Below are 16,833 nucleotides of genomic sequence, written 5' to 3'. Positions count from 1 at the left end.
GCTGTCATCTTCAGTGGTACTAATAAGTATAATATACAGGAGTCTGGGGAGAAAGACACAAAGAGAAAAAGGCATATGTGAACATGTATATTATAAATATGAAAATCAACAGAAGATCTGTATAAAGGTGAAAGTTCATGTAGAATTACACTCAGTTTCTGCTTGGGATGCTATTTAGTAATGTATTTCCTCAGAACCAGATGGACTTGACTTATTTCAATATCTTATTGCATAGATGGGACACTTTTGACATGTAATATACTTTAAAACTGGGAACCTCTTAATTTACGATTATTGTATTCCTTACTCTTGTAGATTATAGAATTACTGTATTTGCAGTCTCTGTACAGTAAAATGCATTTGGGCAACTCATATCTAATTATTTCAGTTAACTAAAGACAATATTGCTGCATTAGCTCCACACTGAGGATTTGTAATTTGTTATTGGCGACTTCTAACTGCTTAATTATTGGTTTTAAAAAATGCATAAAAACTTGTATGATGAAAATATTATTTGGTTAAGACTTTGATTATTTTAACTCAGGTTTTAACTATATTTAACAATTCAGCACATAAGGCCTCTGAGTGCTACAGCAATACTAATAACACTCCCAGTATTTATATATTCCAACAGTACTCTTTAAGAAATAGTTTAGTTTTATATATGCCTGTAGTTCTCAGTACATGCCATAAATATACAATGAAATACAGATGGAAAACTTCAGCTTAACAAAAGCCACCCATTTCACAGATGATTTAACTTTGATTAACCTACTCTGCAGCAACAGATTACTCAGACAACTGGAACTTCACTCTATAGTGTTATTGCTAGGTGCAGACTAATTTACAGCACTGCTTTTCTTTCCATCTCACCAAAATACATCACAATTTTGATGTTAACTCAAAGTAAAAATTCAGTGGTTCATTAAATCTGGTTTTAGCATTCATCGACAAGAGATTTGTCACTTTAAAAGTAACTGCTACTTTTATGCACTCTTTACTGCTTAGTTTATAACCTTAGATCCCCTGTCAGGAAAAAACATGGAGTTAACCACTTAGAATATTGTAATGAATATTCATCAATAAATTGATGTGACATACAGTCCCATTTCCAGTCTTCATGCTGCTGTGCGGTTTTTAAAGTTTTAACTGCTTTATCTTCGTCTTGTTGGGAAAAAAGGGTTAGCATTTTTTTAAAAAACTAGAAATTGTATCAGATGTATTGCTAACTTAAGTGGTATAAAGAATGAGGAATCTCTGTGGCACCTTAGAGACTAACAAATTTATTTGAGCATAAGCTTTCGTGAGCTAAAACCCACTTCATCCGATGCATGCAGTGGAAAATACAGTAGGAAGAGATATGTATACACAGAGAACATGAAAAAATGGGTGTTGCCATACCAACTCTAACGAGACTAATCAATTAAGGTGGGCTATTATCAGCAGGAAAAAAAACTTTTGTAGTGGTAATTAGGATGGCCCATTTCAAACAGTTCACAAGAAGGTGTGAGTAACAGTAGGGGAAAAAGGAGGAGGAGTACTTGTGGCACCTTAGAAACTAACAAATCTCTAAGGTGCCACAAAGTACTCCTCGTTCTTTTTGCTAATACAGACTAACATGGCTACCACTTTGAAAGTAGGGGGAAAATTAGCATGGGGAAATAGTTTTTACTTTGTGTAATGACCCATCCGCTCCCAGTCTTCAGTCAAGCCTAATTTAATGGTGTCCAGTTTGCAAATTAATTCCAGTTCTGCAGTTTGTCGTTGGAATCTGTTTTTGAAGTTTTTTTGTTGAAGAATTGCCACTTTTAGGTCTTAATTGAGTGACCAGGGAGGTTGAAGTGTTTTTCGACTGGTTTTTGAATGTTATAATTCTTGATGTCTGATTTGTGTCCATTTATTCTTTTACGTAGAGACTGTCCGGTTTGGCCAGTGTACATGGCAGAGGGGCATTGCTGGCAACATATATCACGTTGGTAGATGTGCAGGTGAACGAGCCTCTGATGGGGTGGCTGATGTGATTAGGTCCTATGATGGTGTCCCTTGAATAGATATGTGGACAGAGTTGGCAACAGGCTTTGTTCCAAGAATAGGTACCTGGATTAGTATTTTTGTTGTGTGGTGTGTGGTTGCTGGTGAGTATTTGCTTCAGATTGGGGGGGCAGTCTGTAAGCGAGGGCTGGCCTGTCTCCCAAGATCTGAGAGAGTGAGGGATCGTCCTTCAGGATAGGTTGTAGATCCTTGATGATGCGCTGGAGAGGTTTTCGTTGGGGGCTGAAGGTGACGGCTAGTGGCGTTCTGTTACTTTCTTTGTTGGGCCTGTCCTGGAGTAGGTGACTTCTGGGTATTCTTCTGGCTCTGGCGATCTGTTTCTTCACTTAAGCAGGTGGGTATTGTAGTTTTAAAAACGCTTGATAGAGATCATAGTTTGTCTCTGTCTGAGGGATTGGAGCAAATGCGGTTGTATCTTACAGCTTGGCTGTAGACTGGATCGTGTGATGTGGTCTGTATGAAAGCTGGAGGCATGTAGGTAAGTATAGCAGTCAGTAGGCTTCTGGTATAGGGTGGTGGTTATGTGATCATCGGTTATTAGCACTGTAGTGTCCAGAAAGTGGATCTCTTGTGTGGACTGGTCCAGGCTGAGGTTGATGGTGGGATGGAAATTGTTGAAATTATGTTGCAATTCCTCAAGGGTTTCTTTTCCATGGGTCCAGATGATGAAGATATCCTCAACGTAGCGCAAGTAGAGTAGGGGCGTTAGTATCAGCTCTCGTCCCCAAAGTCAGCCATAAAAATATTGGCATACTGTGGGGCCATGCGGGTACCCATAGCAGCGCCGCTGATTTGAAGGTATACATTGTCCCCAAATGTGAAATAGTTGTGGGTGAGGACAAAGTCACAGAGTTCAGCCACCAGGTTTGCTGTTACGTTATCGAGGATACTGTTCCTGATAGCTTGTAGTCCATCTTTGTGTGGAACATTAGTGTAGAGGGCTTCTACATCCATAGTGGCCAGGATGGTGTTTTCTGGAAGATCACCAATGGATTGTAGTTTCCTCAGGAAGTCAGTGATGTCTCGAAGATAGCTAGGAGTGCTGGTAGCATAGGGCCTGAGGAGAGAGTCCACATAGCCAGACAATCCTGCTGTCAGGGTGCCAATGCCTGAGATAATGGAGCATCCAGGATTTCCAGGTTTATGGATCTTGGGTAGCAGATAGAATATCCCTGGTCGGAGTTCTAGGGGTGTGTCTGTGCAGATTTGTTCCTGTGCTTTTTCAGGGAGTTTCTTGAGCAAATGGTGTAGTTTCTTTTGGTAACCCTCAGTGGGATCATTGGGTAATGGCCTGTAGAATGTGGTGATAAAGTAGTCGGTAATGAACAGCGGGGAGACTGAAGTAGAGAAGGTCATCTCGCAAAAGTTCAGGTGGTGGTGTGATGCATTTAGATTTTAAGTGAGTACTTAATGCATTAGAAATGGTAAACTGTTTTTCAACATTAGAACTTTTAATACTTTTTACTGTGTGTTGCTATTCATCATATTGTATCACAACCCCTGCAAACACTTAACACTTGGACCATTATTGTTAAAGTAAGAGGAGGTGATTGGGGGAAGGGGGAGGGAAGAGGAGAGGAAAGGAAATTTTAAAAACTTAACTCTGATCCTTCCTGTTCTCCAGTGGATTCTGGTTGTGTCTTTAGATTGTAAGTTTCTCTGGGTAGGGACCATTCTTTTGTTTCTTGCAAATCTGTATACAATATTTTAATGTTCTAAGCTTTTATGTTTTAATTCAAGATTCTTGACTAATCCATTTATTTATTTATATAAGTAAATGAATAATAGTGTTTCTTAATGTAAAGTAACCCCAATAGAATTAAGGCTACAAGGCTTATGAACCAGGGGGATGTTTGTACATAAATAAACCTAAAAATAGGACTGAGTCATCAACAGCCCTGATACCTTAAAAAAGTATTGAAATAATTTCTGCTCTGCTATGTCTAGCTCTCAGCTGCAGCAATAACTCATAAGCTGACAACACATACTGAGAGTAATATGAAGGAATTTGGATCTCTGTATAACATACACCATCTATGTTGAAACATTAAAAGGGAGGAGCAATCTGCTACAAGATCTTTTCTGTAAAATATGTAGATTATGAGGTCACTTAGCACTAAACAGCTGACCATCTGCATTTGTTAGGAATTTGACTCCTGTCATTGAAAATGGTACTTAAAATCAGTGTGATGCAGCAAAGTTGGGATGCATTTTCTAATTCATTACATTTAAAGCTAGAGTAGCTGTCCAGAGTGACCAGAATCCAGGTCTCTAAATTTAGGGCATTTTGTTAACTGCAGCAAGATTGCTTGGGGAAACAAATATTTTTTACATGATTAAATGTTCATTGTACATCAGTTGTCTTGCAATTTGCTATTCAGTCATATCTAGTAAATATAAATTTATCAATGTTCAGACCCACAGTGACTGGACGTTAGAATTTCAGTTTGGTTTGAACAATACAGTTTAGGATTTGCTACAAGTTACACAGTTTTCAGATTAATAGTCAGTTGTACATGCGAATCCATCTAAAAAGGAGTAGTGTCTTTGTTTCTCCGTGTGATTATTTTGCCCAAAAAAGCTTTCATTTTTTTTTAAGTAGCACAAAAGCTGTAATTGGCATGCTTTGTAAGGAAGTGTCAATGTGCAAGAGAGTGGAGATCACTAAGAATTCTTTTACGCGTTCTTTCCCCTTTGCACCACCGCCTCCTCAGCAGGGTCACTGAGATCACTAGCTTTTCTTGAAATGGCCATTTTCACTGGCAGGTGCATTATACCCTGTATTTTCAGATTGTTTTTCCATTCTGAATGTTTGGCAGGTTGATTGCTCTGGCTGCATTGACAGAGAAAGGGCTGACAAATGCGGTTGGGCTGGCTGAAAAGACAGTGATTACTGTTTTCCTTTGTGGCTGATTGAGGCCCTTGAAAGGAAAGATTTTAACCTTCACCATTTGGTTCAAAAGTATGAGCATATATTGAAATCATTCATGCCATTTATCCTAGTTCTGTAAACTTGTCAGAACGTAAAAATCGCTCAATTTCAAGTAATGTACGATTGGCATACGTCATTATCATTTTGATTAAGTTGGAGTTTGTATTATTGTGAGCATTATACAGTGTCACTTAAAGCTTTCTTTCCTGCAGGTACAGTTATATTTTTATTGCCTGTACTATGGAGTTAGAAAGATATTCAGACTCTCTAAACCTATCACTATGTGTGTGGTTTGGCAGCTGGTATGGCCTACAAGCTGTATTTTGTTTAGAGGGTAAAGGCTTGTCTGTGGACCTCCTGGAGTGCTGGTAATTGCACAGGCTTGCCATTGGGGAAAGACATGATTGGAAGCAGTGAGGCAGAAAAATGTTGTGCCATCCCATTGCCACCTCCTAGCAGAGACACACAATCCCAGCAGTACCATCTGGTTGTTGCTATCTAGTCAGCTGGCCTGGCTGCTGGGACCATGGCTTGGCAGCTGGTTCCCATCCCTTGACCACTCTTTTGTGTGTGGGTGCGTGTGTGTTTTTTGTTAGAGAACTTTGAACATGGGTCAGAGAAATGTCTGTGACAAACAAGTAGAGTCCCTGTTGAATACTGTCTCGTTACTTGTGATGAAGCATGCTGTAGACTCCTGCTGCCATTCCCTTATAGACAGATGACATAGCTGTTTAACCAATAAAAATAGTCTTTTCAGAAACTTACCTTAGAAAGGAGAAGAAGAAAAGACAGGAAATGCATATTCCACAACACTAAGTAATTTAAAGTTATTTTCTGGTTTACAGTATTCAAAGGATAAAATGTAGTAATGTAAAAAGTGCTGTAAACCTTGTCAGTATTCCAGAACATTAACATTTTATGTTATTCATTGCAATTAGGGAAAACACATTTTGCTTTAAAATTCTCATTGCCAAACATGATACAGATAATGAGACTTGCATTTAGAATGACAGAAAAGAAAATGTAATCTCTCAGCTATTATCTTTAGCAAAATTTGCCTCTCAGAATAGCAACCTGAAAGCTAATGTAAGTCATCTTTATGCCATATGAAGACCCATTAGACACTGATGGTTTCAGATCACAAGTAAGCAGCAGCTCTGTAGGCTATTTTAGACATTTGATTTTCTTTATTCTGCAGCATTAATGTGTCAGCATGTTACATAAAACTATGTGGTACTTCCATATTCTGTCTGGAATGATAAATGCTTGTAAATTTAGAGATTTCCACTGTGAATTCTCTACAATTGCTTATGTATTCTGTTTCAGTTTACACAGCTACGCAATTTGGTATGACTGTTGTATACGAAATAGTGGTGTAGATAATGTTCTCATTAATATTCCTTCACTTTAACCAAATGTTATCCTTTGTATGGATTAAGTTTTAGAAACAATCAATTGATGTAAAATTATTCCATATGCACAAATGTGTTTACTTTTGTATTGTTTGAAACTGGATGGAACTTTACTGTGCTTCTCTAGGACTGTTATTAACTATTTTGCTGTATAATTTCTTTTCAGATGATGAAGATGATGATGATGTGGTGGTACCAAAGCCATCAATTGAACCCGAAGAAGAAAAAACATTGAAAAATGATGAAGAGGAGGAAGGTACAACTCACTTTAGGACACAGTATTAGGCATTGTAAATAAAAGAATGTTTAGTAATTTTAATGTAATAGTTTTTTTTATCAAACTGACATTTTTTCCACTTTTTCTGTAAACAAAAATATAAATAACTTAAAATCCTATGTAAAAATTAAAATATATGGATATAAAAAAAATTAATTTGAAAAGTATTTGGTTTTTCTTCAGAAATGTTTTGACAGATAAGAATGAACTTTAGGAAAATCTAACCCCCTTTTTTTTCCCCCCCAGCTGCCCCTCATGAGCTTACAGAAGAGGAAAAACAGCAAATTTTGCACTCTGAAGAGTTTTTAAGTTTCTTTGACCATTCTACAAGGATTGTAGAAAGAGCTCTTTCTGAGCAGATTAACATTTTCTTTGACTACAGTGGAAGAGATTTGGAAGACAAAGAAGGGTAATGTGGGAGTATTGAGTGCTTTACTGTGTTTACTATATTTGTAACTGAAAAAGTGATCTTAGATTAGAACCCTCCATTTGTCTCTCTTTACAGAGAGATTCAGGCAGGCGCTAAACTGTCCTTAAACAGACAGTTTTTTGATGAACGCTGGTCAAAGCATCGTGTTGTTAGTTGTTTGGACTGGTCATCTCAGGTAAAAACAACATTTTCTTTGAGTCACCTTTGCAGATACTTCAAGTTTTGTGCACTCAGCTTTATTTGAACCATACATGCACAGTGCTTTATATATAGTCCTTAGAATAGCTCTGACACATTCTGCTGTTTACATACTGTAGTTGAATGTGATTGTGTTTATATATTTTGAAAGAGGTAACAGAAATTAACAATGTTCTTTTAAATGCAATCTATAAATTGAACAGAAAATGCCCAAGGCATAAAGGTATAGTATTAGCTCCAAGAAACTAGCCTCACCTAAATATTTTAATTATTGTGTTCAGTATTTATGTATTCTATTATCTTGTATTTTAACACTCTTTTTGAGTAAACCTTGTAATTATACTTACTGTGGTAATTAGCTTATCTAATATTTTCTGTTTATGGAGCTGATTTATCCATGGGCTAAACTTATTTTTGCCACTATAAATCAAGATTCTAGGACTGACTGGACTATAAGGCAGTTGTTTATTTTGAACATTTTTTCCCACTAATTTCTCGATGACTAGTATCCAGAATTGCTTGTAGCCTCTTACAACAATAATGAAGATGCCCCTCATGAGCCTGATGGTGTGGCTCTTGTGTGGAATATGAAATACAAGAAAACTACCCCGGAGTATGTCTTTCACTGCCAGGTATGATGTGAGTTCCTGTCTCACCAGGCTCAAGATTTTATGTTGATTAATTTGGACAAGTGCCTTATTTATTCTTGTCAACATAATGATTTCATTGGGTTGGCATGTACTTTAACCACATGTATTTGCAAACAGATGTTGATGGCTGAAGACATCATCAGTTTGAAAAGATTCCTCTGTTGCAAAATTTCTGACATTCAGAATATTTAAACATGTCTGAAAATCTGTTTCTTAATCTCATTTATTAAAAGAAAAACTGACATTATGCCTTAAGTATGAGAGGTTTTTCAGGAACTATGATGCAGAATGTATAACTAGACCGTAGCCCACTGAATAAAATGTACATAGCCTGAGGAATTGGGGAAAAAAATAGATAAGTAAAAACACATGCTTCAAGTAAAAAACAGATGCAGGTTTTAAAATGGATTACTGAAAGGTAAAAATGTGCAAACCTTTTCTGTTTGACCAAAGCTGCAATAACCATTTATTTTCAAAATGTCATAATTCTGAAAAATCACTTAGTTGAATTAAAACTAGTTTGTAATCTGATGCTGTCAGATTACTGTCAAGGCATAGATTGCAAAGGTAATTATATTATGATTTGATACTATAGTGACAAAACAGTATTCTGCTCTCCTTGAAAAATGACCACAGAATGTGTCTTATTACTGGATTCTATTTCTGTTACTACTAACTTCTAGGAAAGATACAAATCAAATGTATGTATATGGAGAGAGTGGGATTTTTATTTGTATTTAGTAAGAGTTGAGACCAGAAGAATGTCAAGGTTTTGAAGTAACGATTCAACTCATGTAGTTGTGAACCTTCATATGTTTGGACAAAGGAGCAGAAGATAGTAAAAGCAATATCAAATGTAACTGAGGAAACAGCTCGCTACCAGTAATTAGTCAGATTTTCTATCCTTAAATTCTTGATTTTAGTCTTAAACATAAAACTGTTCCCTTTGTATATGTGTGGTTTTTGTTTTGTGTGTGTGTCCTCTGCAGTCAGCAGTGATGTCGGCTACATTTGCAAAATTTCATCCAAATCTGGTGGTTGGTGGCACATATTCAGGCCAAATTGTGCTATGGGATAATCGCAGCAATAAAAGAACCCCAGTGCAGAGAACTCCACTTTCAGCTGCTGCTCACACGGTAGGGGGTGAAATGAGAACTTCTCACTATTGAGCCATTAACCCCTTGGGGTGGGAGAGGGTTTCCCCTGGATGAACAGTAATGATGTTTTAATACTTATGTCTGGTTTACCAATAGTAGCACTGAAAAATTGTCTTTGTCGTAGAGCTGTCAGTTTTATAGGAGCCTATCTCAACACCATGTGTTAGATGCTAAAAAGTTAATTGAGTTTTCATATATTTCAAATAGTATTGTTAGTCAACTTAAATTGCTTTATGAAACATTAATTTGTATTTCACTCTTGTTAACTGAGTGTCATTGAATTTGTTACTATGGAAACTGTTTCTGAAAAGGATTTTGTAATCTCTCTTCAGCACCCTGTGTACTGTGTAAATGTGGTTGGGACCCAAAATGCTCATAATTTGATTAGCATCTCAACTGATGGAAAGATATGCTCATGGAGTCTGGACATGCTTTCCCAACCTCAGGTAGGGTAAACTTGGAAAAGTATGTAAGAGAGAGCTATAGATGAGGCTGTTACTTACCACTTACTCTCTTTTGAGCTCAGGTAGTCTGTATGTTACTAAATTCTTAGCATTCTAATATTAATTTCACCTGTTTGCTTTAAGTATTTCATAAGACTTTGTAAAGTAGTGTTAAGCATTTTGACAATATGCAGACATTCCCAGCTGAGTAGTTGTATAGTAATTCTGTAAGATAAATTCCTTTTTTACTGTAGTAAATCAAGTTCATCATAATTTTTGGATTCTTCAGTACTAATGCTAAAGTTTGGATTCATGAATAAGAGGCAGATCTTCCAAATGTAGAAAAGGGCTGGAATAAGAATAGCTTGTGAACTAACTAGTACTAGAAAATCTACACGATTTCTGGTGAAAGTTAAGATGGCAAGTTTGAAAAATAAGTTCCTGCTACTTTTTTCTACAGGATAGTATGGAGTTGATTCATAAGCAATCCAAGGCTGTAGCTGTCACGTGCATGTCCTTTCCTGTTGGAGATGTCAATAACTTCGTTGTTGGAAGTGAGGAAGGCTCTGTGTACACAGCATGCCGCCATGGCAGGTGAATAGACGCTCAAATTATTTTTTTGTTTAAAATAGCAAAGCTTATCAGGATTTTTCACTTAATAAAAAACATTTTGTTGTGCAAGCTAAATTAATGTTCATAGCAGAGCTTCGTGCTTGTATAAAAAGGTAATCTTTTTTTAAAATATGAAATATTAAATCAGACTTTTAAAGTTCAAGAAAAGATCTACCATTGCTACTGGTGGATCTTTACTTTGGCTAGGAATACTTTTAATTATGAAAAGGAAGATGAACTGGTAGACTTCAGTTCTATTCATTTGAATTGGAGGAGAACATCCCAAACTTTATCAGTTCTACGGATAATTGTACAGTAAAATCACGCACAAATCTTAAATTGGCTAGCATTTCTCCTGCTGTTCAATCTGTTTTGAAATTGTCTGGCTGTATCTTATCAATTGCTTTCTGAAATAAAATTGAGTGTCCAGTTTTCATCTCAAATACACATCACTCTCACGGCATTGCTCTTTGGTTTAAAACTAGCCAAAATTGTATCCCTTCTTTGTAACATCCTTTTTCCCTCCTCTCCACTTTATCAGTTCTGATATGAGATTATTGGGGATGTATTGTCACTAGGACTAAACTCTGCCTCAGCTACTTAAGTGCAACTCCTGCTTAAGGCAATGGGAGTTTCATATCCATATTTGAGGACTGAATTTTGTTATTTGATCCAAATATTTAGAGGTTGCTTGAAGAGGTACCTAGTCAAATCTGGATGGGATAGCCTTGCCAAGTGTTACTGTTTTCTATGGTATTCTGTCTGCACTTAAATATAACAGAATAGGGTTTTGGAAAAAAAGAGGCTAATACACAGGATCATATTCAAACCCACATTTCCCTTTCCCCTCTGCAGGCCATATCTATTTGGGTTCCATTGAAACCTACTCCCAGTTTATTTAAAACATGTATTCCTTATTGCCTCTGTGTGAAATATAGTTTCAAAGGAAATTAACCTACATAATGTATTTTAAAACAGCAAAGCGGGAATCAGTGAGATGTTTGAAGGACACCAAGGACCAATCACAGGTATCCATTGCCATGCAGCAGTTGGACCTGTAGACTTCTCTCATCTTTTTGTCACCTCATCATTTGACTGGACAGTAAAGCTTTGGACAACTAAGGTATCTAAAACAGAGGTGTCTAACAGATTAGACTTTGACACAAGGTGGTGCTATAATGTAAGCTTCAGTTAACCAAAGTGTTGTCAAAGGGTTTAGGGAAGCTTGTTAATTCGACTGGGTGAATGGTAACATCAGATGAGTTAATTTATGTAGTTTAGTTCTCTTTTAATAACCTGCAAGTAGCATCACCAAGATTACTGTAACTTGTTATCACCTAAATGTAACTTATATGTAAATGTGGCCAAGTTTGTCTATTTCTGGTCCATTTTGCTCATCCTTTTAACTTTTGTAACTGGGTTGGGAAGACCAATGTAACGATTCAAGTCAGTTATTTTGTAATTCAGGTATATTATGTATTATATTAGTATATTATAATTATGGTAATTCAGGTGTCCATTTCAGGTCCTCGCATCTCCATAGTCCTCACTGCCTAACTACAGCACACAAGGCATTACCACAGTCTTGTATGAATTAGGAGGACTCCCATCAAAACCAATCAACACCGTTTCTAATGAGCCTGAACTGAGTTGCAGTCAAGAGCCATGACTAACGTCCTTTCCATCGCTTTTCTTAGCAAGCCGCCTCTGCAACATTGCTGTCCCAGGGAGCACGAAACTAGGCTAGGGTTAAAGTCAAGCCAGGGTCTCTCCCATAACAGTGCACAAGCCTACCCCCTAGGCCATCAGGTCAGCTCAGGAGACCACCAGAATTCACTCATAGTTAGGTTGTTATACCAGCCTCCTACTGAAGCTATGTTGTAATATCAGGCAGTAAACATGCTATATAATTCATCCAAATGGGGGGGGGGGTAACGGGACTTGGGGGTTTCCTCCCCCATCCTGCAGTTATTTTTTGGCCTCTTTCTATGTAAGAGACAGTTGAAGGAATTCTTTAAGCACAGATTGTTACTTAATTTTACAATTGCTGCAATATGAACTGTACAAAAACTCAATATTTCACCTTCATTGCAAAAAGATTTTGCTTTCAGAATCCCAAATGTAAAGATTGTGTGGTCTAAAGTACTACCTGGTGTTTTGTTTTAGAATAACAAGCCTCTCTACTCATTTGAAGACAACTCAGACTATGTTTATGATGTGATGTGGTCTCCCACTCACCCCGCCCTGTTTGCTTGTGTGGATGGAATGGGTAGGCTTGATCTGTGGAATCTCAACAACGATACTGAGGTGAGGCACAATAACTTAACTACTTCAAATCTGACAAGAACTAAAAATCTTAGGCGTCTTCAGAAATGTGTATGGCCAGAAATGCTTTATCATGGTTGCGCTATGTATTTCTGCTGCTGTAGTGGCATTATGCAGTAGATGTGTGATTAGATAGGAATAATTCAGATCACCTCATTTTTAGTGCCTGAAGATGGAAACTAAAATGTTGTCCTCCCAGTATAAAAGCAATACAAAATTCCTATCTATATAACGTGCTATACTTGTGTGGCTTTTTCCTTGGACTTGCCCAGGTACATGATCCAGACACCTTTTAGTAGCTACAGCATACAAGGGCTAAACACTCTAATACTATGAATGAGTCATATAAGATCGCTATTATGCTGTTAGTTGCTATAGTAGATTCACTGACTCAAAATCAAATTTGGCTGTTCCCCCCCCCCCCCCCCCCCCCCACCCCCCCATGCTAGAAAAGTTATACCACAATCATTAACTGGTAGGATGAGAGACACTTATTTTCAGACATAAGAATGGCCATACTGGGTCAGACCAATGGTCCATCTAGCCCAGTATCCTGTCTTCTGCCATTGATCAATGGCAGGTGCTTCAGAGGGAATGAACAGAACAGGTAATCATCATCCTGTTGCCGATTCCCAGCTTCTGGCAACATTGCTAGGGGGACCATCCCTGCCCATCCTAGCTAATAGATGATCCTATCTTCCATGAATTTATCTAGTTTTTTTTTAAACCCTGTTATGGTCTTGTCCTTCACAACATCCTCTGGCAAGGAGTTCCACAGGTCGACTGTGTGTTGTGTGAAGAAATACTTAAGTTTTGTTTTAAACCTGCCACCTATTCATTTTATTTGGTGACCTCTAGTTCTTATGTTGTTAAGAGTAAATAACACTTCCTTATTTACAGCACAGCTTTGCAAATAGTGAGGTTCTGTAAAGGATTGTAGTCAGTACCAGGGGCAGCTCCAGGCACCAGCGCTTCGCGTTCCTGGGGCAGCAAGCCACGGGGGGCGGCCTGCCAGTTGCTGTGAGGTCCGCCGGTCCGACATCATGCCTGCAGGAGGTCCGCCGGTCCCGCGGCTTTGGCGGTAATTCGGCGGCGGGGATGCTGAAGGCGCGGCACCGTCAGAACTCCTGCAGGCATGCCGCCGAATCCGTGTGGCTAGCGGACTGCCCGCAGGCATGCCGCCGAAAGCCACCTGACTGCCGTGCTTGGGGCGGCAAAAACCATAGAGCCACCCCTGGTCAGTACCTATCCCAAAGCCCAAGTATATTTGCTTATATTACATTTACATAGAGCCTTTAATACCAAAGGGCTTTATGCCTCAAAACGCACCTGATCCTCGCTGTACTAGCGGAGGCTATTGAGGTCATTCCTAAATGCAGGTCTTCCAAGTAGCAATGAAATTGATTGCTGTTATGTTTTGAGAAGAATTTGGGGGGGGGGGGGGGGAATTGTCCTAGGATTTATTTATTTATTTTTTTTTGGGTAAATTTTGACTCCATACACATTGTCCTGTATAGTATATTTACACCCAAGCTGTTCCTAGTGATATAGGAACTGTTTGTATTAATATTATGAAGCAATTTTTTCTCTCTAAATAAGGATTGCTTAAAATAGGCTCTCTCATGAATGCTACAAACTCAGGATTTTTTTTTTTTTTTTTTAAGAACTGAGGTTTCTTTTGGGAGGAAAGAGGAGTAGAGGAAGAGTAACTGGGGTAAAACTTGTAAACTCCCATCTCTCCCAATTCCCCTTTCCTATGTACTGGACCAGTGGGGAAAATACTTTTCAGGTCAATGCTGAAGATTTGTTTAACCTTTTAAAAATCTCCTTTTTCCCTAGGGAGAACAGTTGGCTAGAATACACTTCTGTATGATTTTTTTTTTTTTTTTAAATAATAACGGAGGGGCCTGGGCAGAGAGAATAATTACATCTATAGAAATGCTGCTAGTTTTAACTGTTTTAAATGGATACAGGTGCCAACCGCAAGCATTACTGTGGAGGGTAATCCTGCTCTTAATCGTGTGAGATGGACGCATTCTGGGCGAGAGATTGCTGTAGGTGATTCAGAAGGACAAATAGTTATATATGACGTGGGAGAGGTAGGTAACTTGTGTTTGCTACTTTGTGTTACATGGATTTAAAGCACCTTTCTGAATTTACTCTGTCACTTACCTTTTTGACTTTCAACTTTCCTTCAAAACATTTTTGCCAGGAATAAATGGTAATTCAAGATAAAGGTTCTAGGCCTCTCTTGCTTTCAGGATTAATTATAGTTTTTAAATGTTTCAATCTCAGTTCAACTTCATACAATATTTTAGCATTTTAAAGAAAGTTTGACACTTCTTGTAATTGTGCAATTAAAAGTAAAATTGTCAGTATTAAGCAGTTGAAATAAAGAGATCTAACAATTTATAAGTTCTGTGTAATTTATACTGCAGTAGAAACTGCATGCAGAGGAGATTAGTAGTGGGTGTGGACAAGATTTCACCTCCTTTATCACTACTCTGAATGCATGCCAGGTTGGTTGTGAACAAAATGTACCATCCAATGGCCATTTGAATTTAAAGTGAGAAGTAGTCTCCCTTCAATTCCTACCGGGCAGGTGTCAATCTCTCTAAAACAATTACCATTGGTATATATATTTCAAGGATTGTTGGACAAGGATAAAGAACTGCTCTCACCTGTGGAGGTGGTCTCTCCAGACTGCGGTACATGGGCCAAACTTATTACTACCACTGCCATATTTGTTCTGTGCTTAAACACAGGACTTCAATATTAGAAGTCTGACAGTACCCTTATCAAGCACTGAATTTTTTTTTCTTTTTTTTTTTTTTAAAGTTTACTAAGGCTTTGTATACACTGCACTTCGTTGGAAAAACTTTTGTCATTTAGGGGTGTTTAAAAAACAACAAAAAACCTCACCCCCAAATGACAAAAGAATGAAAAGCGCTGGTGTGAACAGTGCTTTGTCAGCAGGAGCACTCTCCTGCCAACAAAGCCGCTGGTGGGGGGGTGGAAGTTTTTTGTTGGTAGGAGAGTTTTCTGCTGCTGACAAACAGCAGCTACCCGGCATGGCTGTAGCAGCACAGCCATGCCACTAAAAGCTGTGTAGTGTAGACATAGCCCTAGTTACCACCATTTATTGGACAATGCATACCAGCTGTATTTGCTGGTCAGACTATTTGAAAACTTTTAATGAATAAGGTAAGCTGTTTTATCAACAATTCATAAATGTGGTGTTTAGACAAGGTGTTAAAATGAGCTAAATTACATTCTCTATGTACTTATCAATGGGTGTAAATAATATTCTGTTTCTCTATAGCAAATTGCTGTTCCCCGCAATGATGAATGGACACGTTTTGGTCGAACACTAGCGGAAATTAATGCAAACAGAGCTGATGCAGAGGAGGAAGCTGCAACCCGCATACCTGCCTAAATCTTTCAGAATGGGTTCTAGTAGTGGATTTGGGAATGACTTACGTGCGTTGTCAGAGTAATAGCATGTTTCAGTCTAACTGATAACCTGAGGAGAAATACGTGGAATAAACTGTGGATTTTGAAAATGTATAAAATCACTGAAAATTAAGTCTTGCAATGTCACTTTTTTATACATAATTACAAGCACATTATTGTTTAATTTTTTAATACAGCTGCCCTGACTTTGCAAGAAACAAGTTTTGCTGAAACACTAACTTACATGTATATTAGCTGTAACGCTATTGAATTTTTCAACTAACAGTATGCAACTATTTCTGAAGGATAAACACAAGTTCCATTTCTCAATCAGAACTTCCTATATTACACTGGCTAACTTTCATTAGGTAGTTAATCTCTGATGGTTTGTTAATATTAGGATATTGGAACTGCCCATGGAAGTGCATGCATCTGTTCAAAGTAAACCTTCATCTTGTTTCTGACTTGCTCTTTTTTAATAAATAAGCAAGGCTAGGGTAGTAGGTTATGTATACGAATAAAATAATTAGTCTGTAATAAACTTTATTTGGTCACTGAACCTGACTTTGTAGAATACATATTTAGTACTAGGTCTTTGTTATAAAGAAATCTCATCTTTAATGAACTTTTTAACGGTTACACAAGCTTTTATCACCAGCCCCCCCAGTCTCTCATCCTTCTTTAGTAGTAACATCTTTGCTCAGATGTACAAAATCATTAGGAACCACTTATTTACATTCAAATAAATCAGTGTAACATTCTTTCCTGTTCCTCCCAAGACAAAGAACCACAAGGTAACCAACTCCTATCCTAGAGGATTTCTATCCCCATCATACTGTAAGAGCCAGGTGCTGGTGTTCTTGTTGCCACAGCCCCTACGTAGAAGTATATG

The 16,833-nt window shown here is 37.9% G+C and overlaps 1 protein-coding gene across 2 annotated transcripts in view; it reads left to right on the top strand.

Moving 5' to 3' along the window:
* The window catches only part of DYNC1I2 (dynein cytoplasmic 1 intermediate chain 2), a 50,745-nt gene extending 34,245 nt beyond the window's left edge, over nt 1-16,500 (top strand). For both annotated transcript variants that reach the window (XM_054043740.1, XM_054043739.1), the window contains 11 exons: nt 6,563-6,652; nt 6,920-7,082; nt 7,179-7,278; nt 7,808-7,933; nt 8,941-9,087; nt 9,441-9,554; nt 10,012-10,145; nt 11,142-11,286; nt 12,330-12,470; nt 14,462-14,587; nt 15,811-16,500. In XM_054043740.1, coding sequence (XP_053899715.1) covers nt 6,563-6,652; nt 6,920-7,082; nt 7,179-7,278; nt 7,808-7,933; nt 8,941-9,087; nt 9,441-9,554; nt 10,012-10,145; nt 11,142-11,286; nt 12,330-12,470; nt 14,462-14,587; nt 15,811-15,924 — 1,400 coding nt within the window. In that variant the 3' untranslated portion in view covers nt 15,925-16,500. The remainder of the gene's footprint in view (nt 1-6,562; nt 6,653-6,919; nt 7,083-7,178; nt 7,279-7,807; nt 7,934-8,940; nt 9,088-9,440; nt 9,555-10,011; nt 10,146-11,141; nt 11,287-12,329; nt 12,471-14,461; nt 14,588-15,810) is intronic.
* The last annotated feature ends 333 nt before the right edge of the window (nt 16,501-16,833 follow it).

The sequence above is a fragment of the Malaclemys terrapin genome, chromosome 11 (assembly GCF_027887155.1).
Source record: "Malaclemys terrapin pileata isolate rMalTer1 chromosome 11, rMalTer1.hap1, whole genome shotgun sequence".
NCBI lineage: Eukaryota > Metazoa > Chordata > Testudines > Emydidae > Malaclemys > Malaclemys terrapin.
This window is presented reverse-complemented; position numbering and strand designations above follow the sequence as displayed.